This window comes from Harpia harpyja, chromosome 21 (assembly GCF_026419915.1).
Source record: "Harpia harpyja isolate bHarHar1 chromosome 21, bHarHar1 primary haplotype, whole genome shotgun sequence".
In the NCBI taxonomy this organism is placed as follows: Eukaryota; Metazoa; Chordata; class Aves; order Accipitriformes; family Accipitridae; genus Harpia; species Harpia harpyja.
In genome coordinates, this window is record NC_068960.1 from 2,149,393 (window position 1) to 2,174,748 (window position 25,356).

The 25,356-nt window shown below is 42.2% G+C and overlaps 2 protein-coding genes and 1 long non-coding RNA gene across 6 annotated transcripts in view; 2 read left to right on the top strand and 1 right to left on the bottom strand.

Annotated features, from left to right (window-relative positions):
* Window positions 1–88: 88 nt before the first annotated feature.
* On the bottom strand, window positions 89–13,813 carry CIAO3 (cytosolic iron-sulfur assembly component 3). The gene is made up of 11 exons (XM_052772752.1): window positions 13,702–13,813; window positions 12,013–12,108; window positions 10,294–10,437; window positions 9,845–9,977; window positions 9,308–9,442; window positions 8,862–8,980; window positions 7,580–7,709; window positions 7,262–7,334; window positions 3,825–3,962; window positions 2,606–2,763; window positions 89–1,547 (listed from the first exon to the last, which is right to left on the bottom strand). Exons 1-11 carry the CDS (start codon window positions 13,765–13,767, stop codon window positions 1,309–1,311), a joined length of 1,431 nt encoding a protein of 476 aa, XP_052628712.1. The 5' UTR covers window positions 13,768–13,813; the 3' UTR covers window positions 89–1,308.
* Window positions 12,042–12,843, top strand: LOC128134708 (uncharacterized). The gene is made up of 2 exons (XR_008232816.1): window positions 12,042–12,155; window positions 12,310–12,843. It is a non-coding gene; the product is annotated as an uncharacterized LOC128134708 (long non-coding RNA).
* Window positions 13,814–13,939: 126 nt separating the features above from the next.
* MSLN (mesothelin) overlaps window positions 13,940–25,356 on the top strand; it is a 55,013-nt gene continuing 43,596 nt past the window's right edge. For 3 of the 4 annotated variants that reach the window (XM_052772999.1, XM_052773001.1, XM_052773002.1), the window contains exons 1-2: window positions 13,940–14,057; window positions 16,538–16,649. The gene's annotated coding sequence lies outside the window, so the exon portion shown is untranslated. Of the gene's footprint in view, window positions 14,058–15,589; window positions 15,808–16,537; window positions 16,650–25,356 lie in introns of all 4 variants that reach the window. The other variant, XM_052773000.1, reaches the window with a different exon arrangement.

Consider the following 25,356-nt stretch of genomic DNA (forward strand, 5'->3'; position numbering starts at 1 on the left):
GAGATTCCCCATCTGCCAGTGTCCCTTCCTCTTGAGTTCAGGTACAGCTGCACATGCTCCCACTACCGCCTTTGCCTCCCCATACGCATTGTAACTCCAGGAAAACCGATATTCAGATTAAATAGACCAAAACAGAGTTATTCATTCAGTTGTTTTTCTGTGAATAGTTCTGCAAATACCTGTATGTAAAATTACAGATAGCAAGACCGGTACACGTCATCTCCAGTAACAGAAGACCAAATCTGTTTCACATCCGTCTTCTGGCAAAGCATCGTAATACACTGCATTAAACCAGATGTGTTTTTACTAACCTCTTGGATTGTTCTGATAAACTGCTTGTAATGATTACATCTCACAGCCTTCTTCTATTAACTTTTGTAAAGTAACACCTTTCAGAGACACCGAGGACTTTGTCCTTCGTTGGAAAGAAAGCTAGCAATGAATTCTTACTTGAAACACTGTAAAAAATTGTTTTATCTGAATTTAAGAATATTATCCATCAGTAACTGGCTGTTGAGGATTGGGTAGATGTGATAATTCTGTGACACTCCCTACTGTGTATTTAGGGAGAGAAAGAGAGAGATGTAATTGCCCACAGTTATAGACAATTGTTATAATTAAAGAAAAAAAAAAATCACTCTAGCTTTTTTTTCTTAATCATTCATTCAAGTCACATTTCAGCAGGCAATAAAACAGCCCTAGAGATGATACTTCTCACGTGATCCCAGGCTGCTGGCACCCACCCCCTCTGACAGGGCAAAGATACTGCAGCTGGAGCTCAAGGGCAGTGGAATGGAAAAACAGAACCAAGGTCTAATTAGACCATCTATAACTAAATGAGGATGTCCCGACAGAGACAGCCATAAAACTTAGCGCTGTGAAAATACAGCAAGGCCTGGACGAGTAATACTGTCACGTAGCATAAAGCTTATCTCAGTGAAGCTACAGTCTACTGCAAGCCAAATCCTTCAGTACCTTGAATTCATCAGTTCTGGTAGGAACGGGGTTGCAAAGGGAGCGCAGATTTAGTCCTTAAAGACTGTGTGGAGGCTAGGATGTGTTACTGCTTCTTTTGACATGTGTTTTAAGTCAGCATTTGGTTTTTACTTACATCACTTCAATAATTATAAAGCTGTAGGAATTAATATTGTCTGCCTATATGCACATTACCTTCTCATCCCTAATGGGAGTCAGAAATTGCCAGCTCCCCGTGATGGCACAGAACTTTAGCTGTCTTTTGAGAACCTTGAATACAATTGAGTTAAAAAGGCACTGAGTATCTGTATCTGGGCTTCACAGTGTCGGTCTTCACCATTTGATGTTAAATCCAGTGCTTGTTTTCTCCACTGCGTGGTACTCTGTATGCAAAGTTTTTGCAGCCTTTTCTGACTCCACGCCACCCAGCCACTGCTCATACAGTTCATTTACAGTCCGGTTCTTCTCTGGAATTTCAGTCTTAAGAGACTCATACAACCTCTCAACTTGCTGAAGCTGGTCCTTGCTGGATTCACCATCTAGCTTGATCTGACCACCTCCATTTAAACAGCCTATGTGCAACAAAGTGAGAAAATGTCACAAAGTTTAGAAAGCACTTCAGCTTTATCAGAAACTTCCCCTCCCCCCAACTACAGTTAATTTACTCTGCACCTGCAAACAGTTACAGAAATGAAAACACCATTGTAATTGTGGTTTACTCCCCAGTTATCTAACAGGAGCAGGGCAGGCTGCAGCCCTAGAGAGAAGATCATTGGCCCAGTGTGTCCCAGTGCTAGTTCAGCCTGCAGCCTGCTGTGACAGAGGGCTGCCAAGTCAGGCTGGGACGTGCCAGGGAGACGGAGGTAAGAAGCAGCAGGGAGCTCTGGCTCTCATCTTGTGCCTCCAGAAAAGGGGCAGAACACAATCTCGGTGAGAACAGCCTTGGAGTCTTGACTGAAGGCAAGATAAACACGCCTGGGATAATGTTCTGGGTTTGCTGTTGGGGTGGAGGTGCGCTATGAGTTGCCCAAAGCAGCGTCTTGGTGCTGAGCAGCCTTCTGGGCTGGGAGTTGCACGGACCCTCGGGGAGAGAGCGGTTGCTCAGAGTGCCAAGAGTGGCAGCTCAGCATCCCTTCAGGCTGGGTTCGAGCTGCCCGTGCTCTCTGCTAGCAGATTCGAAGGGAACCAGGAGGGAGAAAAAGGAAGGCTTGCACAAAGTGGAAAAGGGAATAAAACAGGCAGAAAGAGACTTTCTTCACCAGCCATAGCAAGTATTCTCTAAAAGCATAACGGTCAATTTTGTGTAATTTTAGAGGAAGAATCTCCTCATGTACCAAAGAACTTGGAAAACCAGGAGGATCTCCTTAAAAGCACTACTTATGCAAGTTTTGCGCAATGGAATTTAACTGTAATTACTTAAATCCTGAAGAATTTACTTCTAGGTAGGAAAATATACACACAAACAACTTTGAAATTCTGATGCTGTGATTATCGCATCTCAAGAGTTTGAAGGCTTTGCCACAACATTCAGGATGTGAGAAATTGCCCATTGTTCTTATGTTTTAGGTATAGTTTCATATAGCTTCTTACAGCTATGGATTCTAACAGTTAAATCCCTGTGCAGTCTTACCTGATGGGCAGGCCATGACTTCAACATAGTGATAGGGCGATTTCCCTCGTTTCAGCTTTTGCACTAAGTTCTGTATGTTTCGAAACCCATATGCCAAAGCAAACTGGAGCAGGACTACTCCATCCTTCTCCAGTGTCACCTCCTGGAAGTCCTTGTTTCTGAGGAACAAGAGCAGAGAAAATGCCTTATCCAAATTAACTTCTATTTTAAACTTCAAAGAGCCCTGTGCTAAAACAAAGTTCTTTGTGAAATCTTATTCAAGAAAGCTGTCCTAGTTCTTTGCCACCCAAACAAAACAGATAAAGGAACTAGCTTACGGATTCTTTTCCACTCTTGTTTGAGGACCTGCCACCTGCACTGAGTTTGCTGAAGAACACCTGTGTTGAATAAATCCTTAAAAGCTAAGCAAATGGAGCCTAAACAAAAGTTTCATTGTGATAGGCCTTCTGAGTTGGCTTCAGCCAACTCATACATTAGTGAGGTCACTGAGGAAACTTTTAAATTGCAGTGGGTCATAAAACCAGGGAGCAAATCATTATTGAAGGCTTCCAGACCCCTAAGGTTAGTGGAAATACCTGTTCCTGATAAAAGAGTAAGTAATTTGATTTTTATCAAGTATTTCATATTGAGACTCAAGGGGACTGTTTCTAGACTGATTCTCTAGACCAGAGAATCCTAAACATAAATATTGCTAATCAGGGATATAATTCATTACAAAGGATACATTTAATATTATAACTGGGAAGCAAGAAGAAATCTCAGCTGAATGAGCCTCCATGCCTAAACTCAAGTGACTTGTTTTCTGTCTTACCACAACATAGTTAAAACAGAGCCCCAAAGCCCTGACACAAGATTTTCTGTTCTGTGATGGTTAGATTAGTAACAAACCTACTTTATTGGTCTGATTGCAGGTGAGGAAGCCTAGATCCCTGTGAGCTCTAAATTACTCTAGAAATTGTCTGCAACTTGATACTGAGAAAATCCATCAGGCCAAAATAAAGTGTGTGGGTGGTGAAGGGGCTAGAAGTCTCCAAGGGAAAGGCTGTGTGGAGCGCTGGCTGATTTATTGCTCAGCAACTGTGGGAGTGAGGAGCCAATTCCCATGCCTTTAAGTAAAATGTTTAACATTGCAAAGAAAGTTTCAGCCTATCAGCAAGATAACAGCATGAACAGAATAGCAATAAAAATAGTGCTTTCTGTAGGACTTTAAACTTCTTACTTTAAAGGTTTGTACTGAATTGTATCCACTTGAATTCCAAAGAGCTCTTTGGCTGCATGCTTGTATATGTGCTCCAAATAACCACCAGAACCACCTCCCGAGTGGCTAGTGAGCTCCTCTTCTGCAGCACTACTGAACCTGGGGGAAGGGAAGAAGGAAGCAGTTTTGGGGGAATCTTTGTTAAAGCAGAACAACCAGCACAAATGCAAAGGTCCAGGGGACTCAAAAGCAACAGAACAAGCCACAGACCAGCTCCCTTTGAGCTCCTAGCTTTTCCCTTTCTCCTGGGAACCAACTATTTATAGCTTCAGAGCCCAGCAGACTTAACCCTGTGCTGCCTAGCATCCTTTGGGTCAAGCTCAGTGGAAATACTGTCACGTGCCACAAGGCCTGACCCACGCACTGCCAACTTAAATCTTCACGTGTCAAAAATATGTTTGGGAATGTTTGAGTTACAAGGGCAATTATCTGACATGCATATTTTGTTAGCTTCCTGTTTAATACCTCTACAAACATCCTGGGTGACACTTGGAAATGGGAGGAGGGAAATAACGAAGCAATGGTGGTATGGGTCTGTGCAGCCTAAGCTTCTCTTGGAGAACACAACCTAGCAGAAGTCCCGTCTCAGCCAAGAGACATCTCATCTGTGCTAAACCTTTTCTGCAACATCAACAAAAGCAGAGATCATTACTGAAAGCTCTAGTTCTGTGTTACAACACAATTTTTGACACCAGCTACTTTAGATGTGGTTGCTGGGACATGAGAGAACACTTCAGGGAGGTATCAGTGCTATGATCACAAGCCCAGAGAGATTAAATCCATGTTGCTGTGGTTTCATGTGCTTAAAGTTATGTAACAAAGGTGAATAAATCTAACGATGCCAGGACATTTGCTCCGTACCCGGCTGTCCTTGGTGGGATCCTGGTCCAAGTTCAACACATTTTTGGTGTTGAACAACTATGTTAACTTAAGTTCTGTAATTCTAGTTCTGCACAAATAATTCCATCTCACTGACATGCCAAAACACAACCAACTATTCAGAGGTCAAGATAATGTTTCCTGAGAATAGCTCACCAGATGGAAGCCACAACAATAGCTTTTGTTATGAGAAAGCAACAAGATGAGGGATCTGCTTATAAGCACTCATCAGGCAGTGACACTTGCATTCTCCTACTAACAGCTGCAGAAGGGAAAACACTTGAATTCAGGCCAAACAGTTTCAAGTCAAATCGAAGATGTTGCCTCTTGCAGATAAAATCTTAGCTTTGGAAGAACTGCAGAAGGCAACACTTTAGCCTGCAATCACCCTCAAACTATTTTTAATTTGATCTTGTTTACAGGAACTGAGCTTCATTAACAAAATGTTTCAGTGTGTCTGGCCTCACGTACTGCTATTCTCTTAAAATGAGGCTGCCAGTAAGCTTCAGTGCTGGCCTGGAGCAAACGGTTATACCAGCAAAAGTCCTGGGATTTCTGGCGGTTTATCTCATTCTTGCTGCCAAATGTAATAACCTCTTAATGGGCTTTTCCACGTGCTGGAGGATAAAGCAGAACAACAGCCATTGGACTGCTTATGTGAACGCTCCAAGTTCTGAGGAATACGTGCCGTTTGTAACCAGTCAATTTATCGAGTATGTTAAAGCTAGCAAAAGGTTATAGAGGCACTTTATCACCACAAGCATGAGGCCTGGTGCTCAGAATGTACTCCTAAGAAGGTGGCCAGAGATTTTTATCAAGTAATTAGACATTCAGTTCTATGTTATAACTGACACTTCCATAATGTCATTTCCTAAGGGAACCCAAACACTTCAGAATCTTTTTTTCTCCTCAATTTTCTGTTAGCGGTGTAACAATAAAGCAGATAGAACAGAAGTACTTGTTTAGATGGGCAACTTTTGAAGTCGTGTTTTTGGAACTCAACCATGCAGACATTTACTACAGCTGAGGATACTCTTCTTTTTTGATCTGAAAGCAATCTGTGCATATGCTATGTCAGAAAAAGATACTTAATCCTGGAAAAAGTGTGCATAAATAGATCTGTGCTAGTAAATGTGTTATGTGAAACCTACACCTACTGATCCACTGAAATGTAGCAGAAAGAAACCGAGGCTCTGGGCACGCACATTATTTTAAATCTCTTTTTTAAATTAAGTATCCCTTACATGAAAGGGATTGGACAGCAATAGACTGTCTCTATCTCACATTCTCCTTTTCAGAAGCACAGGAGTGACCTATGTTTATAACAATTAAAACTAATTTAGGAAATAGGCTGCACATAAGGACACTTCCCTTCATAGCTGTCAACATACACGTGCTGATGAGACAATTCTTGATCAAAGACAGCCAATGGCACTTGGCTGTACTAGAAAGACTTGAAGCCTATTTAGAAATAAACCAAATTTCAAAACGAAAGTGTCACATCTGCAAGGGGTACAGCTGAAAACAGACTACTGTCACATTCTAATCACATGCTAGATGCTGCATATTTGGGGTACCAAAATCTCTCCTAAAAACTTAAGGAGTCTGAGCTGTAAATTTTTGAATCATACACTTTATCATCTTTTATAATTTTTAAAGGTTGCCACGCATGTAGACTTTCTGTTTATTAATGTGCAAAGTTCTACAGAGACATTTCTTTTAAACTGAAGAAAAGAATGCTTTGGTTTAGCGTTCAGTGCGGAACCACCACTGCATGTCAATTTAGACGAGTAAAATGGGATTTTAATGTTTCCGTAGTTACTTAGATCTCTGTGCAGTTGTCACTTAACCAGATGTTACTTTTCAGTTTAAGCAACTAAAGTCTCATCTGGTTTGCATATGTTTTAGATCTCTTTTTTTTTTTTTTTACGAACAGAGACTCCTAGAGATTAGTTGAGTGACCTAAATATTTCTTATTTATGCTTTAATTCTGGAATCCTTACAGTAGCTCTGATAGCTAGAAACAGAGACAAGCAAACTGAGTACTGTGCAATAACAGGCTTTGTTTTAGCAAACTCTTTTATCACTGATCTAGATTCTTTCACTTTTCAAAGTTTGGAGGCAGATTTTTGTGGGATTCCACCAGCTATACTGTGAGTGACGGTAACTGAAGTAAATGACTGTCGTGCAATTTGTACTTCTCTGCACAATTATTTTGCCGTTACACTCTTACAGAGCTAATTCTAGCAATCCTGCTGATTTACAGTGAGAGCTACTAATCCTTGGACGACTAAAATCTAGAACAAATAGTTACAGGTTCTCCAAAAGTGGAAATTCATCAGTACTCTGTAGATTAAGTATTTTAATGCACATTTGTACTGATTCAGTGACACAAATCAAACGCAAACACATGCAAATTGTGTAGAACAGTAGTGGAAAGGCAAATTCTGTTGAAGAACTCTATAAATACTGGATGAAAAAGAACATGACTGAAGATGCAGATGAAATTTTGTTCTTACGTGTTATCCAACGGAGCAGGATCTACATCTGATAGAGATACTCCTTCTTGTTCCAACAACTTTAGCACTTCTCCTAAAACAGATCCACAGACATAAAAAGTTCTTATTTTGGGGATAAAGGAAAACAAAATCCATAGATCAGTACATAAGACTGCATCTGCAATTTTTACCAGGACATGAGCTGCATTATTAAAGTGTAATTATACAGCAATATCCATACACTGCACCCTCTATTAGAGACAAAGGGTTATTAAAACTAGCAAACACCTTGCTCTGAGGCTTCCAGGTATTAGCTGGACTACCTCTGGCTCTGCTTACCTGTGGTGATTACACAGTCCACATCACGAGTTTGGTACTCTTCGTTGAAAAAGTCCGGCCTTGAAGCCTCTAGCTTTTTGTCATAACAGGGCATCACTGTTACGTGGTATATCTGGTCAGGTGTTAAGTGCTGGAAGAAAGACAAAGCTGTGCAGTTGGATTGGCCAGTATCAAACCTATCTTGAGGGAGGTGTTTTCCAGGTACAAACAAGAATGATGAAACCAATGCCACCATGCCTCTGAAAATACTCCCCACTATTAGTGAACGTTTATTTTTTTTATATATACACACACATACATTTATATATACATTAAATTATTTCTCTCATAGAACCCAATTTTAGTTTGTAGCAAGTGTCAGCAGTGTGGTCTTTTCCAGGTTTCCCCTCCACCTCCTTTTGCTAGTGCAGATGATGAAGACAAAGTCAGTCAGTGAGGTGAATTCCTAATTATGCAGTTAGAGAATATATTTCCTCCATAACACTAAACCCCAGCCCCTGCATCAGCAACTAAGAAATGATCTGGAGTCACACAAAAACCTCATGACCATCCAAGAAATAAGCACAGGCTGAGGAAACAAGTCATTGACTCAAGGCCATTGTTTCAGTATCTTGTGCCAAACATTCTTAGTAGCTGCCAATTTTTGTAACAAGTACGCAGATGTCAGCATTTACTTAATGCAAGTGTTAAACCACTGCTCATTAATGGACAATAAATCATACAAGCAGAATTGGTGCTTAAGTTTCTTACTGGACAAATCTAGGCTATCAGTATAACTCTAGTCTTCAAATATCAAATTTACATTTGGAAAGATTCCAAAGGTTAAAGACTGAGAACAGAACTAAGTCAAACTGAAACAGAACATTAAGTTGGGAACGAGCAAGTAATTTTTAGACAAGACATGATCTGCACGTATGCGCTGACTGAAGTTTTGTCTTAGGATAATTTATTTTAAGTTATTCACCAACTTTAAACAACATGAAAATACCACACACAGACAAGATGAGAGCAAAAAGACACTGAAAAATAAGTTTCTCTTGCCTTTCCAAGTAACATGCAGAGGTTTTAAGTAGTCCATGCAGCATGTGCTTAGCATTACTGCCCTAGTTGCTAACTTCTTGTCAGATAAAAGTGAGAAAGATAATGCCTTTGCTGGCTTCTGCAAGATAATTTTTACCTTTAAACTCTAATGTATAACATGTAGCAAAATAAAAAAAATGTTAGGTTAAAGCATTCAATTTTAGCAGTTTGCCATTAAGCATAGTATGCTTCAGACCCTTACCTGCTGTTCTGCAAAATGGCCCTTAATCAAGGACCCCATGACCTGCTGTGGAGACTTGGTGGTACTGATATAAGGAATTATGAAACTGCCATGGGTTTTCTCTGCATAGCAGATCCAACCTGGTAAGAGTGTAATTAGCAAATTAAATTAAAAAAATAACAAGTGGCCCTTCACTCTGCCCACCATCACCCCAACCCCAGGCTTAGTACCCATTAATAACCATTTTCAGCTTCACTTCAGCCCCAAAAGCAAAGGAAGTGTAACAAAAAGCAAAGGAAGTGTTTTAGAGATCATTAAGTAACTGTATAGATCACTACTGCTATTAACACTAAGATCTCTTTGTATTGTGAAGAGAGTAATCCTCTAAGTAAATTTATCCATTTAAATTTTCTAGTGTACTATTTGTATGCCATTTTATTATTTCCATAACTAATTTAATGCTATACCTGGACAGGCAGAAGCTAGCATTGGCAAAGCCTTTTTGTCTTCAGATTGCTTTCGAAAGCGTTTTACAAACTCTTGTTGGCTCTCCAATAGGCTGAAGTTTCTTGAGAAAGTTGTATCAAAAACGTAGTGCACACCTAGGCAGTACAGCATCTGTGTTAAAATTCACAAGACAGATACGGCAAACTACAACAAAAAGCCTCCAATCAAACCGGATTCAAACTGCACATCTTATTTACAAGTATCAATCTCTGCAGTTGAGACGGAACCTTTTTCCCTAACATGTCAGCACAGTAAGACGAGCAAAACTGACAGGAGGACTGCAAATCTAAAATGTAAAGTTTCTTCCTTCCATCACTGCAAGTTTATTATGTGACTGAAGTTGCAGACAGTTTTCATTTTAGTTAATGCCAACTGTGAAACATTATGAGTCCATGAGGAGGTTAAATCACATCAACGTTGTGCGCTCATAACAGTTGTGCTTAACATATACCCCAGCAGTCCCCTCTGTGATTGACAGAATGCAATACCACACTTGCCTAAACTCTTTAAGAATGCAGTCAACTTCTTTGCTGTTTCCAGAACATCCATTTTACATCTTGCAGCTAGTGAAGCTCTGGATTGTGGTGAAACAGAAACCACCACCAATTTCTGTTCATTGGGAGTGGCAGTCTTTGGAAAAAAACAAACAACACTGTTCAGACAATATTAGTATGGCACATGCAGAACTTTCAGCACACTAGAACATCAGAAAGTGTCTCCCAGCTTAACTCTGAAGTCAGTAACTCACTACATGAAAGGTCCTTTCCAAACCCATGATTACTTTTTAAAAATCAGAAAAAACACAACAGTGCACCGAGAACATCCTCAGATCTCTGAAACTAATTTTTATGTGTGCTGTTTCCACACGTGCTTCTGCAGAAGCATCATACTAATCTATTAAGACTTTCAAACTCTGCAGCCTACCTAGCCATGACTTGTCACCTACCTTGTTAAAAGTTAGCATTTTGCAGAGCTCTTCGTGGCTCTGTTGAGTGATTAAAACACTCTCTGCTGATGTAATGCAGCCACTACAAGCTAAACAGTCGTTCAGAGTAATTTTAGCCTTTTCCAGTTTTTGTGCTCCTCCATCCTATAAAGAAACAGATTAGACTCAGTTCTGATCACAGTGTAGAATTAGGTAGCAGTTTTCCCACCTTTACTATATTTAGTAACAGAGATGTTGCCCTTTTTATGCTCTTGGTTTATCATTAAAAAAAAGTATCTTTTATTTTTAGAAAGATGAGGAGGAAGACAAGTATCTTTGAAGTTTGCTGGTTTTAATAGGATTATTTGGCATGCAGATGCAAATATGCTGAGGAACTTCAGGAAAATTTTAGCAAGACCAGGAACATAACTTTCATCACATACAGAACATTTGCTTAGGCCACAACTATTTGTGCTATCTGGTGGGCTAACATTGCTCCAAAACACTGAAATTATACTATCCCAGAAGCAAACAGGGCCTATCTTGCTTGGTTTTTCAACTTGTGGATGGCTGAAGACTGGGTTAGCATGGCTAACATGCTACAGATTGTAGCTGCTATTTTAACCACAAAACTGTAGACCACAGAGATCCTAAGCCTTTAAGCACCGATCTCCAGTGCACATTGAATATTACCCTGGAGAAAGCATGCCAGCTTTGTCACCTCTATCAGGTGCTGCTCATGTTATTGAATAGTACTGGCGCTGTTTCTTCACAGGAACTTGAACTTCAATCCTTCTAAATAGATTGTGTAACCAGACTATAAGCTTGCTAACATTTTTAATTGATAGTGAGTGTTCTGCAATCTTTCTGTGTGCAAAACTTACGTGGACACTGATGGGAAAACTGTATGGCAGCATATCAAAGACAGTGTGTGGCTTGCCACTGGAAGGAAATATTTTTCATAGTATTTGACCTGAATATGTCAGTTTTCCCATGAGACTCTCCTCTTGAACGTCATTTCTCAATAAAGTCAGAATCAGACCGAGCAATTAGGTACTACTAAATTAAAATTTTAAAATAAGAAACCAGACTCCTTTGGAACTGCTGTATCCCCCTTTTTTAAGTCAAAAGGTCATCATCTGGCTAAAGTTAAAAGCACCATTTCTAGACGAATTCCGAGCTTGGTTAACTAAGAAATGCTAACCTTTTCTCTGTAAACTGGAAAATTGTTCTGCAAAACTCGGCATTAATTTTGGAAGCAGGAGGCTCATGAACTCTGCAGGCTATTTAACAAACAATCTGAAATATTATTAACAAAATCAGGGCAAAATTTAAGAGTATCTAATTGAATCTCTTTGTGAGTGAGCACTCTGCTGTATGACATAATGCAATAAGAAAAGACATTGTCACAAATAATCTAGGAATTGCTAATACCTAAGTATTGATGGCAAAATAGACTTCTCAGTTTATCTGCTCATATACTGAAAATCACCACTAATTAATGTCAGCATTTCAGAGCATAAAGGACTGACACAGAATTGGAATTACTGCTTATAAAACTGGGTAATTAAAAAGATGGACTTTGGAAAAAAGATACGAAAATGCTGACAGGACTAATGACACTTTTCTAACATCTTGGTCCTCTTTGAGGCATTAAATAGCTGTAGACTATTCAAATACTTAACAATACACTCAGGTTTTCTGGATATTTTACACAACAATGAAGAAAATCACACATACCTGATTGATCTGGAAATAACTTCCATCTGCTTCAATTCTGATCTTAGCTGCTGCTTTTCCAGGCTTTTTTTCCACTTTTACAGGTTTGATACATTCCTGAAGGAGAAATAAAGCCCAAAAGTGAGGAGATGAGCAACGAAGAGGTAGATTTAATAGAAACTAGAATGATCAAATGCAAACACTAGTTCTAGAGTGAATGCCGCTTACTCTCCCTTAAGCTATGCTGGATTTACTTATGGCATCTATAACCACCAAGGGAAAATGTAAAAGCAAAAACTCCTTACCCCTTTTTTACAGAAGGAACACTTTTCCAGCATCATACCAAAACCAGAGGACAATGTTGCTGTTCCTTCTGAAGAACACAGCTATGCTTTACGGAGCCTTGAAAGGAACAGAAGCTTGCCTGCACAGTCCTCCTCGCTAAAATCTTACAGATGATCCTGCATTCTTCATTGCAAATTTTAACCGATGGAGGCGTGGTCACTACAGTCAACATGTGGCTAGTGCCAATGAAGTTTCATTTAATGTCGAAAGGACTCTGACGACCTCAGATGGACTGCTTCCACTCTTCTATATTGTTCTATGATGAAGTCTCAAGGGTGTTTGCGCTTTGTGCAATTTTTACTGTTGAGGCACCTTATGACTCCTTGTCCTACTTCTACAGCTAGGATTCTCTCCACATTTTACCGTCCTTGCTCTGCCAACATCTTCAGGTTCCCCCCCCTAAATTAATCCAGCTTTACTACATTTTGCAAGATTTGGAGACTAGCAGGAACAAGTCATTATGATTCTTCAGTTATGCTCACCAAATAAAACAAACCATGATCTCTACTTGAAACAGAAAAGCAGGTCACATTATTTATGTGAAAGACTTCACTAGGAACCCCAAGTACTGCAAGGAGAGTTAATGGGGTTTGCTATGCTCCATTCCACTGATCTCATTTCAGTATAGTTCTTCTGCTGTACTTGTCACCAAATACATCTGGGATTACTATTCTGTACTTTTGCTAGTGCCTGAAGACTCTGAAAAGAACAGTCTTGACCCGTCCTTGCTGCTCATTCAGACACCTCTCTGCCACCTGCTCCTGTACGCTGGCACGAGCATCTGTGTGGATGAGCAGTGTGCAAGGAAACTTGTTTAGGCTTAAACTTTTTTTTGGGGGGGTCTAGATTAACATTTACTAGGGCAGTTTCCAGATCGGGGTGGGAACGACCGAATGGCTGCTGGGCGAAGGTTTTTCTCTTCAGCTGCTTAGAGGCTTGCACCTCAGCGTTGCCGCCCTCTCTATTCCCTGCGCGCTGGCTGGAAGTAGACGGCGAGGTATCTCCGTGCTTTTTCCCTTTTACCGTTGTATTTAACAGCACCCGAAGGACGTCTGACAGGGCCGGCCTTGGCCCCTTTGCCCCCGTGCCCCCCCGCCGTGCCGCTTCCCTCACGCTGCCAGCCCGAGGGGACCCTGCCCAGGCCGAGAGCTGCCGTCCCGGCCGGCGGCACGGCCAGGGCTGTCACCAGCCTCAGCCCCCACCTCCCTCCCCTCAGCGCCATCTTCTCACCCTCCCCGGGCGGCGCTGGCAGGGCCGACCCCGCGGCTCCCGGGGCGGAGGGCAGGGCCGGGCCGCCCCGTCAGAGGGCCGCGGCCTGTCCCCCGGCACCGACCCTGGCCCTGGCCGCCCCCGGCCCGCACCCACCTGGGAGGGCCCGATAAAATCGTCCAGGTCCGTCAGCTGCAGCACCCCGCTGAAGGGAGACGCCATGCCGGCCGCGCCGCCGCCGAGCGCGGCAGCCCGCTGGAGGGGCGGAGGCTGCCACACTGTCGTAAAAGGGCAAACGCCACACTGCCGGAAAGGAAGGTGGCGGGCGGAGATGCGCATGTGCAGGGCAGGGCGGAGGGGTGAGCGCGCATGCGCGGAGCGTTCTGGGCGGGCTGTGAGGAGGGGAGGCCATGATGGCGGGCGAGGAGTTTGAGGCAGGGCGCTCCGCCGGCAGGCTGCCTGCAGGGCATTTGTTGATTTATAGGCTGCGGTGGAAGGTGTATTAGGCTGAGGTAAGGTGTAGGCAGTAGGCACTATAGAGAGGGAGGTATCATGGTCCTTGGCCTTGTAAACAGTGTGAGGCCTGTGCTGGGTTTCTTCATGTTCATGCAGAGAGTAAGACTGCAAAGCCCTCGAACTTGCGGGGTTGGTTTGGATACCCGTCACCCTTCTTGGGACTGCTGTTCCATCAGGGTGGCAGCTGGTGAGGTTCCTGCCCACGTGGTATAGGGATTTGAGGCTGTAAATCCTCCCTGAACGGCTGGTGGTGTTCATACAAATGGATGAGGTTTTGTGTATTAGAGGTTCAAAGCTCAGTGTGAGAAATGATTAATTCTTTGAAGCAAACAGTTTTATTTACATGAGAAGTAGTGGAGAAAGCAGTGTAACAATTTTTCAAGGTTGCTGGTAAGGCTGTAGTGCTGTCTGCTTCAGAAGTTGGCATCTTCTTGATTGCAGACCTTGCTTGGAGATTTCCCTATGTCAGTGGTGTTTCAAGGAAAGCCTTGCAAATTTGGGCTCTTACAGGATGCAATGTAATACATATTAACAGGAGCTTTATTTAACAAAAAAAAGTTTTTGCACTGTTTGTAGAAGTACTCTCAGGTACCTGGATGGAAAGTGTTATGTGCAGTGTGCTGTTAATAAGCAGAGCTGCATGTCATTTCCTGGCATAGCTGTAGGCAGAATGTGAGAAGAAACTGGTAGTGTTTAGGGCCTGATCCTGAAGGCACTGTTGGGTTTTGTCCTTGCAGCTTCAAAAGCTCTGGTTAAGGTGTGAAGGTGGGGCTCCAGACAGCATACTTTACCAACAAATACAGCAGACTCTGCAGATTTCTATATGACTTTAACATCCTGCAATTTTACCTCTAGATTATTTTTAAGAAGCGATGAGCTCTGAAGAAAGTAAACACCCTTGTTGGTTGAAGTGTTGTGTAGCTTTCTCTCTGCTAGAATACATTATCGTTTAGGGGTAGGATATAATCTTACAAAACAGTGTTTAGTAGCCAGAGGGGGAGAACACAGTAAAAAATCTGAAACGTGTGTTTTTTCATATATGTTGTTGCTCTTCCGGTTACAGGAGGCGCTGAAATAAGTATTGAGGCACCTAATCAGTTCTGAATCCATAGAGACAATGATCTGTTCAAGGGTCTGGAATAACCATTCCACCTCCTGATAGCTTTCCCATAAGCCCGTTTGGAAATGTTTTACTAGTGGAGTAGACTCCCAAGGGAAGGAGTGAAAGTCATCTGCGAAGTTGGTTACAATTAGGTTGTGCAAAGCACTGGGGAACATGCGGTGTGCAACAGTCCTGCCGCCCCTTCACAGCAAACTAAGTGTGACCCAGTGTGACTTTCCAATTGACCCTATAGGTAGTATTCTGTGCAGTGATACTGAGCTTGCAGCAGAGTATATGCCAGGAGATCCCACTGCAAAATCTGGCACATCCTTTCTTTTATGTGATAATCTATTATTTTCTCTATGGTGGGAGAGATCTGCTGTCAGACAGACAAAGAATAACCTTTTTTTATCTTTTGCTATGCAGATGTAAGCCTTTTGGAATTTGTTTGCCTTCTAAACAAATACAAGGGTGTCAGTACTAGGGAAAACTTGATGGTAACCCCTAAGTCCTCTTTCAGTCACCTGCTGATGGCTGTTGTGAATATCCTGCTTCAAGGTGAAACCCAAAATTAGGTTCCAGCAAATCTTTCAGGCTCTGAGCACTTAGTTCCTGCACAAGAAAAATAAGAATACAAGAATTAGGTACGTTCATACAAAATTATGTGGAGTTGCTCATTTAGTAGTTACATAATAGAGACTTTTAAGCTGTACAGCAATGCTTGGATCTTGTTAGCTGTTTCCAGGCAAAATGCAGGTGGGATTGTGCAAGAACCTGCCCCTGCTCTATACAGAGGTGGTGGTGTCTCCAAGGCAGAGCTAGCAGCAGTGCTTAATTTTACTATGTGTTAGGTTAATTTCTTCTGGATTAAGGCCTATGAATATATTGGTGACCCTGATGGGGTAGTTGGAGGCAAATTTGAAGACATCTTGGGCTGTGATTTGGCCTTTGTGTAGGAAATTTTAATTTCTCTGAAGCCCAGTACAGCACATTGTTACCAAGAATGAACTATGGTGTTGCTGATCACTCTGTACAGACTTTCAACTCAATACCTTAAATTTGGCATTGAAGCAAACCAGATCTTGCATGGACGATTGTCATATGAATTTCCCAAGGTTTACGTCAGTCCAGTTTCTCGTTCCTCTTTGGATGTCACAGGCAATCCCTAGAAAGAGGAAAAAAACTCCAGGTCTGTTGACAAGGCAGTGTTACAAACTAAGACAACCTATGTCCTTTCAGGGCAGCCATGATGATGCTAATGAAAGGCACAGAAGTAGGACACCATTCTGGTGGGTGTTAACTGTTCTAGATTATTTGTTGAATTAGGAGACTATATCGGAGCCAATTCTAACTCTGGGAAATATCCCCCTGCAGTGCAAGTAGGACCCACAGACAGGACCAGCTCCAAGGAGACTAAACCAAGTCTGGACCTGCTCTAATCCTGCTTAGTGAAGTCAGCTCCAGCTACATGGACAGCTGAGTGAAGGTAGGAACCCATGACTGATATTTTGTTGCCTGGAAACAAACACTCTGATCACTCTCTATCCTTTGGGCTTTAGAATTATTCTACTCCTTTGGCACTGTTACCTGTTGAATGTGATTGTTGGCTCAGGTGGGTTTTAATGTAGCTGTTATATATGTCGATTTTGTTGGAAGGTGAAAGGGACTTATAAGCAATGTTGAATCCTTTGACTCTGGGAAATAAAAGAGGACATTTTCAGAAAGGAACTGCATTTGTTTGGAGTTTTAAGGAAGTTGACCCATTGTTTCCAACCTTCTGCATGGCCTGGGTGGTGCCTGAGGCTGTCAGTCTCTTAATTGGACTTCACAGAAGAGGCTCATGAATATTTCCATTTATATGAACAGAAGAACGTTCTGGAATATGTGGGACTTGCTCACAGCTTTCCAACAGTGACAAGCAAATTAAGTGACCTGGAAGATGTCTGTGCAATTCCTGCCTAGTGGTTCAGTGTTTGGTTTCAGCTAATAAAAAGAACAGCAAGGGAGTCAGAGCTTAGTCCTTCTGTCTTGGAAATCAAAAATGTGGCGGTCTCAGCTGAAACGCTAGCTTTTAACTGCAGTGCTGCCATAACCCTAAGAGTCATGGTAAACTCACATTGCTTGATAGGAATCACAAGAGATGTTGGTCCCCAGCCATCCCAGGTAGGTTTTGTTCATACCAGGCAGCAATAAGGGCAGCTGCTGCTGGAACCAGGTTGCCCAGCTTTCACTGGAGAAGTTTTGGAGTTCACGTCTCAGCTGTAGTAGTACTGTCCTCAGTATCGTGTCTCTAACCAGCATGCTGGGTAATGAGGTCAGATTTACCTGTGGTAGAAAGAAGAGCAAAACCATCAATGTGGCTTGAAGTTCTGAATAAGCTTTTAAATCAAAAGAGGCTATTAAGGGAACATTTGCAGCATTGTCGTAAAAAAATTAAATATTTTAGTTACCTGTCCCTATCTAGCTTGCCCCTTGCAGGTCACCAGCTTGCCCCAAGCTGAGAGCTCTCCTTACGAAGTTGTCTAATATTTACCAGAGCTCCTCTCTGCTTTTCAGCTCTGTTACATGTAGACAGCTGCCATGACATTCAGAGTGCAGCGTGAGCTGTACAGTGAAGGCAGTTAATCATGGCATAGACCTTCTCCTGGCACAGTGACATGGGAGTCAGAGAATACCTGGGATACGTTAGGTTTGACCTGGCGAGCACACACATTAAACTGGCTCAGGTATCTGTCGACTGTGTTATAGGATCCACACTCAAGTATTGCCAGGATTGAGAGTGTATCTTCCAGGCTGCTCAGTGTTAACAGTCAACCGTGCCATCTCTTTTGGGATAGCAAGATCAGGAACTTTAAACTAAGAAGAAATACATGTAAAAGGGTTGTCCAGGGGCCATGTTTGCTGTTATATTAAGGCTGTGGCTGGCAAGTGGCTCTGAAGCAAAGTCCTCCACCAGACAGTCAGGGAGAGAGAATGTTTTTTGGTACCACAGATGTTTGTGGGCAGCGCTTTTTGAGGAGGAGACAAAAAGTAGGCTATGCCAGGGCAGATCCACATTTCCTTCTGGAACAGTGAGGTGGGAGTAGTCTGGTGCCACATCTGTTAGGAGTATGAGGATGAAAAACCCTTCAGTTTTGTGTAAAGAGCCTTCCAGGGGATAATGTCAGGTATCCCCCTGGAAATGGGCTGTTACATGTGAGCAGGAGCTCCTTGCCTGTGAAATATTTAGTTAGCTAATTAGTTTAAGTATAGTCTGTACCTTTTAAGCTTTAAGGAGAATCTGATAAAAACTGCCTTAAAACCTGTAGTTGGTTAACACTTGTTGATTGGAGATCTGCCAAGGAATACTTTTTTGGATCTTCAGATTCCACTGTCTCCTTTGTGCAGCATCCATCTGTGATAGCCCTTTCTCTTCCATCTCATCACTTCAGTTTCCTTTTTCCTTCCACCTTTCCCTGCTGTGTCTTGAACATTTTCTTACTGCCTTCTTTTTCACACTAATCCCTTTGGCAGGCATGACTTGGCTGAGACCGTTCATAGGACGTTACCTGCTCCAGTCTTAAGACCCTAAATAAAACTGGCAAATAATGATTAACAGGCTAAAGGGCTTTAGGTAAGGCTGGCTTGTAATTAGAACTTAGCTCAGTTGTTCGTAAAATTGAATGTATACCGAGTTTGTATCTCTCTCTACCTGTCATGCTAGATGGTAGGTTTTTGTTCCAAGGATTCTGACCCCTTGTGTTAGCACAGACAGTACTGTCTGCTCTCTGGGAATCTAAATAAAAAGCAACAGGAAACTGAGCCCTGTAATGCTGGTGTAACTGCAGTATCTTCTTTAGCAAGGCAAAGAGGTAGGACATTGCCAGACTGAATGTGTTTGTGTGCAGTTGTCTACTCAGTTAAAAGGCAACCTTGTTCTGAAATGTGATTCTGTAAAAGTGGTATTGAAGTAACATTTCTGTGTTTTCTTTCTCCTCACATAAAAACGTTCATTTTGCTGAGGGGGGGTAAAGGTGTTTTTTTTTTCTAGCTGCTCTGAAAAATTCACACCTAAAGACTTTCAGCACTGTATTTGAGAGCAAAGCAGTCATTGCTAAGAAGTTAGAGTGCCATGCTGAGGTGGTTAGATGCATCAAGACTTTCCCCAAACCCTGATGGGTTTCAGATCATACATTCTGATAAAGCATCCTTCCTCATAGAATGAGGTAGATCGTAAGAGAATAGGATATGGCAGCAAAGCAATGGTAGAGTCTCCAGTTTGCAAGTCTTTTTGAGGTGTTGTTCATAGGCCAGAAGCCTCTCACTGTGGCTTTGAAAGAAATTTCTTGTTTGCTATAGTGCATGTTCAAGGACAGAGAGAAGTCACTTTCTGTGATGAGAATAAAAGATTTTTAATGCGGCAGCATTTGGCAGGGAACTTGCTAAGCAGAGTGAATGTCTGGAAGACACACACATCAGCGTTTCTCCTTCCAGAGCTTCAGCTGCAGAATGAATGGAAATACTGGATTGAGTGGCTGTGGTGCAGATGGCAAACGTTAACACAGACAAGTTGTATTGTTCAAGATTCTCCTGGAAGTTGCTCAGATGCTGTGCATGTGGTAGGCTAAGATGTTTGGTATAGAACGGTATGCTTATCTTTTGACTTCATGTAAATGGGGGAATTGTTGCAAATTTTGATAATGTTGGTGCTTAAGGTTTAATCTAAGTGTTAGAATGGGAAGTTTTCTTTATCAGTATAACTCCCTTACAAAAGCTCTGTGTGTCTGCCTGGTATATGGTAATGGGGTGTGCTTTCAATATCTCTGTAAGGACTTAGCGAACTCGTTTGTGTTTTGGGATTACAGACTTTTAAGTTTAGTTCAACCAGTAGCAACTAGTATATTTGTACCACTACCTACTTTACCAGTTTAGTTTAAGTACTATCACTAAGATTGTCTGAAACAATGTGAAACATACCAAGTGGGTTGTTCAACATTACTTTTATTGATGATTGGATAGGTAGTGTCACAAAAATTCTTTAAACAAAATCAACATTTTAATAAATACTAGTACTAGCTTACAGAGCGTATGAAGTTAAAACATTGTCTAAGGCATGTTTTACAGCTGTGCAGGTTTTTGTTGTTTTTTTTTTTTTAGAACATATGAAGAGAAAAATTTTTGTTTTTCACAGAAAAGCAGAATTGTGGGATTTCAAGTTGTACTTCAGTTATTTCATTAATGCATTTTCTGTCTTTGCTGTGAAACCAGTATTATAGTAACATTTAGATACTATAGTAACATTTAGATATATACATCTCAATCAAATATTAGTCTAGCAGGATTCAATTCCTGTTGGTCTTACTTCTCTTGCCCTTTGTCAGATCTTTTCTTAATGCATCATTTACATTGTTGTAGTTACAGCTTGGTATCATAATGCAGGCAGCTTGAAAGATTAATTCACTGTGTCCTCAGGGTGTGCAATGCATTGCTACTGATTGGACTAAACTCAGAATACTAGAACGTATCTGGTATTTTAGTAGAACGTATCTGGTATTTTAGTAGAACGTATCTGGTATTTTAGTAGACTTGAGCAAATAACTTCGAGTATTTCTGAAGACAAAGTGTAATTTGAGGAGTCATTGTCTGGAGGAATTAGGAAAGGCAATACCCACATGAGCAACTTTACAGTGACCTTTAAGCCAATTTGATTTTAAAGATGATTTAAAAGAAGTTCCCCTCACAACTCATAGCACAGTATGCCTCTTTATTTCAGACATATCCCAGGCTCTTAGCATTGGTTCTGATAACCAGTGATAACAATTAATATCTTTCATCAGAGAGGCTGTGAAGAGAGAGGCAAGCAGCTGGAATGTATATTTCAACCCCTGATGCTGCACATGGGTCATACCTAGTAATCTCTCCTGTATAAACCCAAGCTGATCCCTGCTTTGAGAGATGCAGCCACTGTGCAAGGAATTACCTGCATCTTCCCCATACTGATTATTGTAAATGCAAAGCCTAGGAGGCTGTTTTGCTTGGAAGCTGGTGCTGATTTTACTGTTGTTCAGTGCATAGACTAGTAAAACCTATTCCAGTGATGTCTGGGTAAAAGGTTTGAAGTTCACTTAGTTTAGCTACTGAACAGATCTCTCCCAGATTCTTTTGCAACCAGTCTTTGGTCCCAGTTGTTCCATCCTGGCATGCTGATCTGTAACCAAAATGGATCCAAAGAGTTAAAAGCCACAACATATACTGAAGGAGGCATCTAGGCATCCTTCATGTGAATGATTAAATATCCGTTAACAGAAGAATGGCTAATCTTCTTCCTATTGCAAGCGCAGGGTCTGATCTTCTGCCTCTGATTCAATTCCAGACTGGGGAAATGGTTACACCAAATGGAAATCCTATTTCTCTGCCTATATCCTATTTATTCTATAATATCATACCTCCTTACACCAGTATTCCCTGTAGCTTCAAAAGGAGAAGTGATTTCTGTTCCTCTTTCACAGGGTTGTCATGAACTTCCCAGGGTTGTAACAAACAGCAGAAGTGACTGAATCTCAGTGTTGGGAAGATGTGTGATTGTTAGGCATAAAAATCTTCAATGTTTGGAATATGAAAGATGCTCCATACAAATACTAGTGCTTTACTGGGAACTTACGTGTAGGCACCTTACCTGAGTCTGTGAACTGGGCTGTCAGATAGGCCTTCTGAAACTCATACACATCGTGTTTCTTCCTTGCTGACAATGCTGGGTAGACTCCATCGATTGCTGCAATACTGGAGAACAAACCATGTAACACATGATTTCCATGTGGGTAAAGCAGCAGAGATGAGTGTGGTGGGGTGAGGAGAACTTCTTAATGCTGACAAACCAAAGGTGGCAGGTGCTAGATGTTGGCCTATAGCATGTGGGTAATCAGTTTTGTTTTCTGCTGGGTCATATAATTTATGGTGTTCTTGAGAATAAGGATTAATATTTGGTATCTGTCTACAAGAAAATGCCCCCTTTAGAGCAGAGTAATTGACTGGTTTTGGTTATACCCAATGATAAACATGAAGGTAAAAAGCAGCTCTTGCCTGATCAATGACTAGTGATGCAAGAGTGACTGCCCCTGTAGCAACACAAAGCTAAAGCAGTGGCAGCCCTGCAGGCAGGCACTTACAAAGCTTGGTACCATGGGCATGGCATGCTGAGGGGCAGCAGCTCCAGCACTGTCACGTTCACATGGGGGAGCAGAATGCACAGTCTGTGCAGCCATGTAGCTGTGTCTTCCACGGACATGTCAGTAATTTGTGGGAAGATGATCTCAGCTGACATCATCAGCATGGTTTCTTGAAATTTAGTGCTTCCTAGGAAATCAGAGCTCTGAGAAAGCAGGAAGAAATAGAAGCAGGTGATGAGCAGAGCTGTTAGCCTTGAATACTGAAGCTAAGCAGAAAAAGTGGTGAAGGAAAAATTGGCAAAATAACCACAATTTCTCTTCTTTGCTGCTCTCCTCCCCTTCCTTCCTCTCCTGTTTAACAATAAAAGTTGGAAATATGACCTGACTCTGTCCTTGTTGGGGAGTTGACCTTGGCAATTCAGGTTTTCTTTTGTCAGCAGACTTGGGCAGCAAAGCAAGCCAGGTGCTTGAATTTCCTTTCCCTTACACTCCCACAGCCACTGCTTTTGTTACAGCAGTCAGCAGAGTGGTCACACTGTGTATAAAGCGAGGCTGGGGTGTGCTCAGGTTTCTCAGCTTGGCTTATTGTTAACTTCTATGAACAGCCTCAGCCCAGCAGGACCAGGGCAAGCAGCAGAGTCTCTCTCTCACTCACTCATATGCAAATATTTTAATGGATGTTAACAGTTTTAGGGGCCTGGTCCAGAACCTTTCATAAGTCATTAGACTACCACAGATCAGCAGTACAGAAGGCCTTGCTGTTTACATCCTAGCTCTAGGCTGGAGTGGTGGATATGCTTCCCACACTTCTTCTGAGGAGGAACTTTTTACACTGGTCTCTGCACAGAGGTTAAGCCAGAGCGAGGGCTGAGCTAAGATCAAGATCATGCTGGAGCAGGAGGAACTCCTTTCTGGCTCATCTTCCAGATTTACTTTATATCTGGCCATGAGAGTCCCAGCATTGGAAGTCTGAAAGTTCACCTGTGACCTGTTCTGCTCCCCAGGACTCGGTTATTGCAGGCACTTGGGTTACTTACCTCCAGCACAAGAGTGTTGAAGTCCTCTAGGAAGGCATTGAGGTACTGCAGAGGCTCTTCCTTATTCCCAGTTACCTCTAGGACCATCTGGATGGCTGAGGGGCTGTAGATGGTCGTACTCTCAATGGTCATCTGGGCCAGTGCCTCAGCTGAGAAAAGTCTAGGGAGTCGTGCTGAAGAAGACGGAGCATAGAGTGAGGCCTGGAGACCAATCCACAGCATTCTCCCCCTGTTCATCTGTCTCAGCCCACCTGAGCTTTGACATATAAGAAACATTAACTTCTCTCTGGACAGGGTTTGAGACAACCAGCAGTGCACAGTGTTTACTGGGATTAAATTTAATAATAGCTGTTCTCTGTTGCTAGACAGGTGATTTGTGAGAATATTCTCAGCAGAGCATGTGCAATTTAATATTTGCTCTTCCTGTGTCTTATCAGCCACTGCTGTTTGGAGCTCGTCATTGAAATCCTTGTCTTCCTATGGAATTTATATTCTCCTGATAAGATGGTTATCTCCTAGAGGCAGTGCTTTTGACACTATTTTAGCATTAAAACTTAACAAGAAGAAACTTAATGAGAAAAAAATGGAAGCACATAGGAGAAAATGAGCAACACAAATAATGAACTAATGCAGTTGAACTCTGGTCCTGTCAGCTTGTTTCATGGCTAAGAATAAAATGCCAGCTATTTTCTATCTAGGCCTTATCCCATGGAAGTTGCTCTTCAGTGTTGCTAAATCTGAATAGGAACAAAAAACAGTGAATAAACCAAAATACTGTAGCAGCCATTCTCTCTGCTGCAGTGCCCTGTGTGCAGGCCAAGCCTACAAAAGGAAAAGCAAAGCTCAGAAGGTACATAATTTCTTTCACTGGATCGCTGAGGCATGTAATAGTGTGAGTCCCCATTGGCAGTGAAATATTATAGTTCATGTTGCAAGCTCCCTGTGGGATCCAGACACCACCAGACAGGGTATGGGGGAATCATTTAGCCTTTGAGCATACTGGGGTTGCCAGATTCCTGCAATGTCAGCCTGTTCTAGTCTCATTCTTGAAACAGCTTCTGCTTTTTGACCTCAGCTCTCTCTGCCATCTGAGAGAGGTTTTAGTCCTCTGAAGAGAAGGATGGTACCTTTCTCTGACCACTGTGAGCTGAAATGCTAAGCAGCAGGCTGAGGAGCGAGGGAGGACTCCATTAGGAATTAGCAGGACATTAAGCTCATTTGTCCTCCAGGGAAGCAGCTTATCCAAAGGTGGAGAAGCTTCTCTGTCTGCTGACTTCAGGGGACCCTAAAGGCCTAGCATTTGTTAAGCACTTAACTGTCAAATTGCTAAAATGGTAAAATAACTCTTTCCCACAGAAAGAACAGGTCTGCATGTCACCTGAAATCAAGGATGTTTTATGAGGTGGCTGAATCTTTCCACTTTCCCGTGTTCCTGAATACCTGCGGACAAGCAGGCCCAGACATTTGTTACCTGAGTTCTGCAGTTGGAAGTGAAGAACTCTCTTTATGAAGGAGTAGACGTGCTCTGGATTCTTGTAGGGCCCTTGGGCTTTGTGTTCCTTCAGGATCTTCACTCTGCAGGACATGGATAGTCAGGGTGGGCCAGCCTCAACTAAGTAATCCACAGCCACTGGGACAGAACCTGCAGAGCTCTCTGCCAGTGAGTGGAGAGGTGTTAGGGCTGCATTCAGGGGATGTTTCCACTCCCTTGATGCCAGGGAATAGACACTTCAATCAGAGTGTGACCAAAACTGCTTCTTCAGGAGATTAGGCTCTTTGGTTGCTTTTATGTGGATTTGCAGGTATATGGGAGTGAAGCAGAGTCTCTGCTTAGGGTCTTCTGTTTGTGGCCTGAAATGCGACACTGCAGTGGCAGCCAAGTAAGATCATAATGGTGTTTACCAGACAAGAATCTCAGGTTTGGCACTGGTTGTTTGGGATAGTGGAGGCTGCTCTCCTTACCCAGTGGCTGGGCTCCCATCTTTACAGGCAAAGAGAGTAGTAAGAAGAG